This window comes from Notothenia coriiceps, unplaced genomic scaffold (assembly GCF_000735185.1).
Source record: "Notothenia coriiceps isolate Sejong01 unplaced genomic scaffold, NC01 NC01_scaffold00037244, whole genome shotgun sequence".
Classification (NCBI taxonomy): Eukaryota; Metazoa; Chordata; class Actinopteri; order Perciformes; family Nototheniidae; genus Notothenia; species Notothenia coriiceps.
In genome coordinates this window covers 1,496,635-1,504,573 of record NW_011369945.1, presented here as the reverse complement: position 1 = coordinate 1,504,573, position 7,939 = coordinate 1,496,635, and the positions used below count along the sequence as shown (strand labels likewise).

The following is a 7,939-nucleotide window of genomic DNA, read 5'->3' as shown; positions in this document are numbered from 1 at the left end:
GTGTGTGTGTGTGTGTGTGTGTGTGCGTGAGATTAAAATAGCCCAATTGCTTTTACAATAAATAAACATTGAATGTGTTTAACTGAATAGTAAAGGGGTTTAACGTTAGTGGCAGGTTGTGTGAGAGAGAATAAATAAGACAGCCCAATATTTTAAAAAAAAATCGATAATTTTTTCCCGCATATTTCGCAACTTCCCGCAGTTTCACCGCATAAAATCACATAAAACCCCGCATGTTTAATCGCATAATCAAGGATTTTAGCCCGCATAATCAAGGAATTTAGCCCGCATAATCAAGGATTTTTGCCCGCGTTTTTCTGGAGGGTCTAACTATTATGTCTGATGTTTCTCTATTAATATTGCTGCTGCATTAATGTGTATGTTCATGTTGCATCATGTTACTGCTGTAGATGTGTTTCCGAGCCGCTCCGATTACAACGAGTTACAACGAGACGTCATATTTACACTAGACTGATCCTTTCTAGCCATAACCGTAAAACTGGAGTCTAGCCATTAGAGAAAATTCACATATCTTGTTATGGTGTTTATTGATACCCAATATTTGGTTTTGATCATTGAGGTTTCTGAGAGCCTACAGTTACGTTGTTATATTATACAATTTTGCTTTAACAGTTGTCAAATGGACTCCATGAGTAAATATTAGAACTAAGAATACCTCACTTATCAGAGTTTGAAAATTTCTTCAAATTTGTGCTTGGTCAAAGCCAGAAAACATTTTGAAACTTAAACGTTCAATTGCTAGCACAAATGGTTTGATTAGACAAATTTATAACTGCGAGAATGTAAATGAAAGAGCACAACACCATTTTTATTGAGACAAAGTGTGAAGCAATGTTTATTTTTTTGTGTACAAGTACAACTTGTTAAAAAAAGTAATAAAATCTTAACATCTTTATATTCTTTCCAAAACTAGGAAAAGGGTTCTTATGAAAATCTCTTCAGGCATCAGCAGTGGACATTAGCAAGAAGGGGTAGAACACTTTTATCTATAGAGAATTAAAACAATCCACACAACACTTTAAAATACCAAAAAAATGCACAATTCTAGAAGAGAAGTCAGGATTGAATACTCCCAATGTTCAGAGGTTAAGGGTAAGTTAAACAATTATGCTACATGTTTTAAGCACTTGGCCACAGGTGTGAAATAAATCCAAACTAGAATGCCACAGATTAACCACAGGGTAATTAGACAGATTAAAGATGAGTCTGATAAGGGATGATTACATCTAGAGCAGTGGCAACAACCATGTGGCGTAGAGAGACAAGTGTACATGTCCTCATTTGCAAACAGGGACTTCAGCAGGTGATTTTAAAGACAAGTTCCTCTCTGGTTGAAGGAGTGCTAGTCAGTCAAATTCCTTGCTGTAGCGTGACCCCCAACAAACTGGGCCATCCATGGAGCATGGTTGACATCACAGATCTTGTTCAGAGCTAATCAAGAGGGGGTTTCCATACGAACAGAACAGTCAAAACACAGCCCTGGGTTCTTCTTGGGACAGTTTTTGAATTATGACCCAGTCAGTGGTTTCAGGCACTGACAAAAATGAGAAACAGCTCAGAAACTATACTCCTCAGATAGGTAGAAAGGAATGCCAACGTCGTCCTCATCGTCGTCCTCATCATCACCGAGAAGAGTCATGGCTATGAAAAGGTTAAGCAGATCTACGCTGTCGTAGTCGTCTTCTTCTTCCGCATAATACTGTTGAGCAAGAGGGGAAATATTAAGGGGAAAATAGACATATGGTGCTTACAATTTGAGAGCATAAAACTGAATATATTTACCGGAAACGATCCGTGAAGGGCATGTTTGTCGTGCCGATAAAGGCACTCCGTTTTGAAGGGGCAGCATCCATATCGGGAGTAGTAACTGCATCTTTTTTTACTACAATTATAGGACAATACATATGGGAGGGGGGGCAACATTTCAAGCAATTTTGCAATAAACTTTCAATAGTAGCCTGCATGAAAAATGCAAATATGAAATATAACAAGTTTAGAAGTTAAAGAATTGCATTCCTATTTTGTATAAAATATGTGAACGTTCAGAGTTCATAATGGTCAGAGTTCTGGCTTAACAATAGATACAAAATCCCAGCAATAAAACATGTTGGGATTAATCAAATTGCTTTACACTTCAAGGATGATCTTCGTCATTACCATTATGGATAGTGGTCCCAATTATGTATTAGTTGGGACATTTGAAAGTCACTTCTAGTTAGTAAGCACTTGATAGGGGTGTTAAAACAATCTCATTGCATACCTGAATTTCTCTTTGAAGGCAGCAATGACACCTTCCTTTGCTCGTCCTTCAACCCAGTGTCTGTGAGGCACATAGAAGGCAGACCTCACTCGGCACTGTGGGCAGCTCCTGGGGAATAATCATTAAACACAGTTGTCAAGTGAAATCCTTCACGTGTAATGAGATGCAATAAACTATTCCAAATATTACCAACACCTACTTAACCACATCTGGGCCGAGGTCTTTTGTTTTCCTCCAGGTCATAATGCATTGTAAACAGAAGGGGTGATCACAGTTTGGCAAGATTCCAAAAACATGGGTTCTTGGATCTGGCTTTTCATACACCTTGTCCATGCAGATGCCACAGGTCACGCTTTTGCTCTGGAGGGAGGCTTCTATTGCCTCAATAATCTTCAGGGAATTAGAGGCTGCTGCAGCAGCTGCACCATTGACTGCTGCTTCATTAGAAGAAATCTCCTGAATGCAAAAAGAATAGCAAGTTCAAGCCTTCTGGGTTTAACTTCTTCGGTCGCCAGGATGCACCTTGGAAAGATCATACTCAAGTTAAGCAAACCTGCTCATTTCTCTCGTTACATGCACATGCTTGAGCATCTTCTGAACTCTGGACCGATTCCCAAGATGCAGAGAGAGGAGTGCGAGCATCTGTAAAAACAAATAAAAAAATAAAAGTATGGAGAAACGCTGACCAAGTCAGTCACCCATGAAAACAGCCATTACCTTGTGATTGTTCCTCGGCAATATCTGCAGCCACACGCTCGTTGTTCTGTTGAGGATATGACCTATGAACCAGCAACTGTGATCGGCTACTGGACGTCACCGCAGCCTGCAAAAGAGCTGGCTCTGACCCTCTTCTGTCAGGTGGAGCGTAAGACCCACTGGAGGAGGAAACGGTAGGCATGGATCCTCTTCTAGGTGCAACAGCTGCATCAACTTCGGGGTGAAGGACATGGACGTACCTAGCGATGGAAAATATTGGATGAGCTGCAGTAATCCGGGTGCATGACATCCTCCTTTTCATTTAGTTCCATAAAATAGAGTTGGGGAAAAATTATGAAAGCTTACCTACAGCGTTCACCATACCAGCATATACCTTTCTGAAAGTACCTACATATTTGAACTGGCGGCATACAGTCATGTCGATATATACACCTGGAACCAAATCTACATGTGCCATTCAAGAAACGCCTGTAATAAAAATAAAGGTAGAGTGAATTTCAAGCATATAGCATCAAAAGCAGCACCTTTTTAAATAGCTGAGGCTAGGTTAATTCAGTGTATAAGCAGAATGATTTGGGTATTCAAAGTGTGAAGTAATAACACCTAAATTGTATCTTTATTTTAGTGCAGGTTAAAAGATAGGACTTCTGTTTTCAAGTCCCATAGCAGTAGAGTCAAATATGTGCCCGCAACTGACGTGTATATGTACTCTTTGCAAATGAAAATATCTGAATTCAAAATAAAATCAGGTGTTGTCAATAGGTTGTCTCCCTACCAGATTTCGCCAATCAGAACAAATGTTGCATGTTTCTTCCACTAAATAGTCTCTGATTTATAATAACACAACTTTAGGAGAAGCTGAACGGTTATTTTAGGATTCTATAAAAAAAGGTGCATGTAACCTAGACGAATGAAACATCATTTCATATGAGCACGGTGTGTTGAAGCAGCTTGGGTTAACTTTAAGTTGAGGAAAGAAACAAGTAACCCGAACCTTTGAAGATAAATACATGGACGTCAACACTGGAGTGGTCATAAGAGGCCCTGCATGGTAGACCTTAAGGCCCAGATACACCGGCCAGTCACCTGAGAAGTCGCCGACGCTAGGCCTGTCACGATAAATAATTTTGTTGGATGATAAATGTTCCTGGAAATTATTGCGATAAACGATAATATTGTCGGCACCATTGTANACACACACACACACACACACACACACACACACACACACACACACAATACTTGATATAATGTGTGAGTATGGGGCCAATACATTTACGCCCCTGCTGAAAACGGTTTTGGCTTTAATTATACGAGGAAACATGATTGTGTGTGTGTATTCTGTATGTGTGTGTAGGTGTATTCTCAATGTGTGATTGTGTCTGTTGATTCTCATTTTGTAGTAGGTTGTTATCATTTTCTCTGTGTGTGTCGGCCTTGCCAACTTGTATAGTTCTGTGTGTAGGTGTAATTCTGTGTGTGTGCAGATGTGGGTTACTCTGTGTTTGTGAGTAGGAGTAATTTAGTCTCATGGCTTTCCTTTATATTTATTGGCCATCTGTTGAGCAGCTCAATATAATGCAGACACCGACAAACCATCTTACCTTAACAAATGGAAAAGTTATTACTCTCCAAAGTTGTTATGAGGGAACTACATAATATGCAAAATACAACAAACTTTCTCTGAATAAATGACCTAGAAGTAAGGAACAAATCAAGAAAAGTGGGAGAAAGGAATTGACAGGAAGAGCTTTTACACAACTGCAGGAGAGGAAATAATAACTAAAATATAAGAAGTCCAATGCGCTTAACGAAAGTACCAAAAATATAATGCATTTGCGTATTTCACCCTCCTACATTAGCATGTTCCTGTGTCGGGTGCATGTATGTTTGCCTGTCTGCTGTGTGTGAAATCATTACAATAATCCTTTTGTGTATGTGCTGGTATGTTAAGCTTATCTCTCGACATTTCACTGGTCTGCCATTGTAGCTGGCAGTGCCATGGGCTCTGCCTAATTACCATAGGCTTTGGACACACACACACACACACACACACACACACACACACACACACACACACACACACACACACACACACACACACACACACACACAGAGTGAATAATGTAGAATATAAGGGGTGCACACCTCTGCCCCCCGGCTAACAAGGTTGAATACATTCACACTTTATTATGAGGAATAGCAACGCAAAAAATTAAGTCGACGTAATATCGTTGCAGGATATTTGGATCTCTTTAAATGTGACTTCATTGCACAATAAAGAAAGGTGAGGAAGAGTTGAATATACGGTATGAGCGGTGAGTGTGTGTGTGTGTGTGTGTGTGTGTGTGTGTGTGTGTGTGTGTGTGAGAGAAAGCTGCAGTAAAAGCAGCTCTTAGCAACCGGCCCATTAGCAGCTATACTAACGATGAGCATTAGCAGCCTTTTATTTCCCGTGTTGATCCCACTCACTGCTCAGCCTCGCACTCAACTTAAAATACAAAATGTATGCAACGAGAACGGCCCGTCGAGGCACACCGTGCGCTCAGAAAATCCCCAATCAATGCCAAATATTGATTCTTTTTCATTAAGTCCAGTGAAAAGCCCTCCCAGCGTGCCGCTCTTACTTTGAAAAGCGCATCTGAAATGCTCTTCAGAACTAATGGTGGATTGAAAATGCTCGTAAGAGGACAGAAAGCTCTCGTTCACTCAGTCAGATTACTTTCTGAACACACAGTTTACACAATAGATGACTTGTTCCTTTACATTATCACTTGAAATGCAATTTAATCCACGATAACGGGGGCTTGAGACACACAAAGGAAGAGGATAGCTTTTGAGCTGTGCCCATACTTCTGAAGGTTATAAATAATTAACACTGTTGCTTCCTAGACTAATTGAACTCTTTATTGTTCCCACAATGTCCACAAATGCACATTACCTTTCACAATAAAAGCCCTGGGATGCATCACTGCTTACTAGAAAGCATTTCACTAAGAGGAAACTATCCTACAATAATCCAAGTTAGCAGAACAACTGGAAAATAACATTATCTGTGGAAACTCTGAACGGTTTAAGAGGCCCGTTAACAATAGAGGCAAAACATGACCAGTATCAAAACATCCTTACTTTGAAGGCCATGCTATTATTTTTAATGGCCTATGAATCCAAATCTGCATAATATTTAGTAGATATGCTTCTGTTCGATGCAAAAAGTGTGTATTTTCTGGTGCAATAGACAGTTTTTTGGGCTAACATGCTTTTGTTCCAATGGGAAATGTTTTGGACTACATGGGGCTTTGGGGAAAACACAGCAAACAAATTTATTTTTGCTCTGCCTTCATAAAAGCACAGAGATTTGGGTTGTATTTTAATTTGGGATCCTAATGATGAATCCTTTTGCTTTGTGTACAGTAACTGTTAGCCAGGCTGCTATCGCTACAGTTTCATGAAAGATATACAGAGATCCGGTTGTCTTTGCGACGTTAATACCCCCTAAATCCCTCTTTATGAGGTTGTTCCTGCAAAGCAAGTCAATCATTTATTTCCGTCTCACTTTACGTCATCGAAGAAGAAGCCCTGTGACACCGGAGAACTCACATACCATCGACATGCATGTAAAGATGATATTCCTGTAGGGACGCTGGATGCCTGTGTTTCTGCGTGTGTGTGGGCATGTCTTTGGTTTAAGAGCTTTCCTGAGATGATGTCACTGCTTGACGAACAGCAGCAGAGGATATCATGTCTGCCAGAGTTTGAGGCTAAATCTTTCGACCACCCTGATGTCACCGAGGGTCTCAGAACAGTTGCCACTCGAACAACAGCGGCTTTAAACCCCTGGCATCGACTTCACTTCACATACCATCGCTTCATTTTCCTCAAAATATCCCATCATCTGTCCTGCTGCAACCGCTGTGAGAAACCATCCTCCCACTCTTCTTCCTCCTCTTCTTCCTGATTCAACAGCTCTTTGTGGAAAACTACTGAAACTCACAGAAAAGACAAGACCCCACGCACCAAAAGAAGACTCCAGTGCTCTCTGACCTTCATAAATCCTGCATCCATCAAATACAGTTTCCCTTTGTAATGAAAGGTGAAAGATGCATGTGTCACCAACTTGGATACACAAGGTAAAGGACTCCAATGCACCACCCGGGAGACAGAGGTGAGTAAATACTTCATTTTCAAACATAGGAGAACAAAACAAGATCAACACTCTGAAACGGGGTGAAAAAAGGCTCAAAAAGGCACGAAAGAAAATCGCTCACTAAGTGAGGAACAAAACGTACAAAGTAAATCAGACTTGAGACAAGAAATGTAATCGCTGGTAAGCAGACTACTGGCACGGAGACAGGACAAGACGAACGGACACGAGACAAAGGAAGGCTGGGGAATTTAGACAAAAGGTAATGGAAACAGGTGGAAACACTCAGGGGCGGGGCTGACGCTGATGAGAGCGGGAGACACAGGGGGTGTTTCTCAATGTCGAGTAAAGCTGCTCCAGAGCCACTATTTCAAGCATGCTACGTCATCGAGTGCCGCCGAAGGACTGTTCCAATGTCCAGCATACTTGGAATTCTACCGAGCCCGGCGTACTTCGTTTGGAGAAATTTCGAGGCTGCACATGTGTAGACTCCGCGGTCTTAAAATTCCCACAATGCTTTGCACACGGACCAATTTCCCCAAATCTGTCGCGGAAAATGTAAGGCGGGGCCTCTCATATGACGCACACCTGCACACCTGCTCGCCTGTTCCACTCTTCTCGCTTCTGAAGCAAGACGCTCGGAAGACATGTGCTACCAAGCAAGCGTACTCGACATTGAGAAACACCCGAGGATAGTGAGTGAAGGGACCTGGAAGGAAACACAAAAGGTGAGTAACAAAATAAGACAGGAAGTGGGAGACAAGACAAAACATAATTAAACAAAACATGAAACAGGA

General features: G+C 41.1%; 1 protein-coding gene across 1 annotated transcript; it reads right to left on the bottom strand.

Moving 5' to 3' along the window:
• Positions 1-814: 814 nt before the first annotated feature.
• On the bottom strand, positions 815-3,466 carry mkrn4 (makorin, ring finger protein, 4). The gene is made up of 7 exons (XM_010793178.1): positions 3,344-3,466; positions 2,999-3,237; positions 2,835-2,923; positions 2,481-2,737; positions 2,282-2,389; positions 1,804-1,903; positions 815-1,720 (listed from the first exon to the last, which is right to left on the bottom strand). The coding sequence occupies exons 1-7, from the start codon at positions 3,406-3,408 to the stop codon at positions 1,577-1,579; spliced, it is 1,002 nt and encodes a 333-aa protein (XP_010791480.1). The 5' UTR covers positions 3,409-3,466; the 3' UTR covers positions 815-1,576.
• Positions 3,467-7,939: the final 4,473 nt, after the last annotated feature.

What these genes read in the sequence shown, in the direction of transcription:
- mkrn4 (XM_010793178.1), bottom strand. Translation starts at nt 3,408, where the DNA reads ATGCCGCCAGTTCAAATATGTAGGTACTTTCAGAAAGGTATATGCTGG. An exon ending in TGCCGAGGAACAATCACAAG is followed by an intron (nt 2,924 to 2,998) that starts GTAATGGCTGTT and finishes TTGTTTTTACAG; the next exon opens with ATGCTCGCACTCCTCTCTCT. An exon ending in CTCGGCCCAGATGTGGTTAA is followed by an intron (nt 2,390 to 2,480) that starts GTAGGTGTTGGT and finishes ATTATTCCCCAG; the next exon opens with GAGCTGCCCACAGTGCCGAG.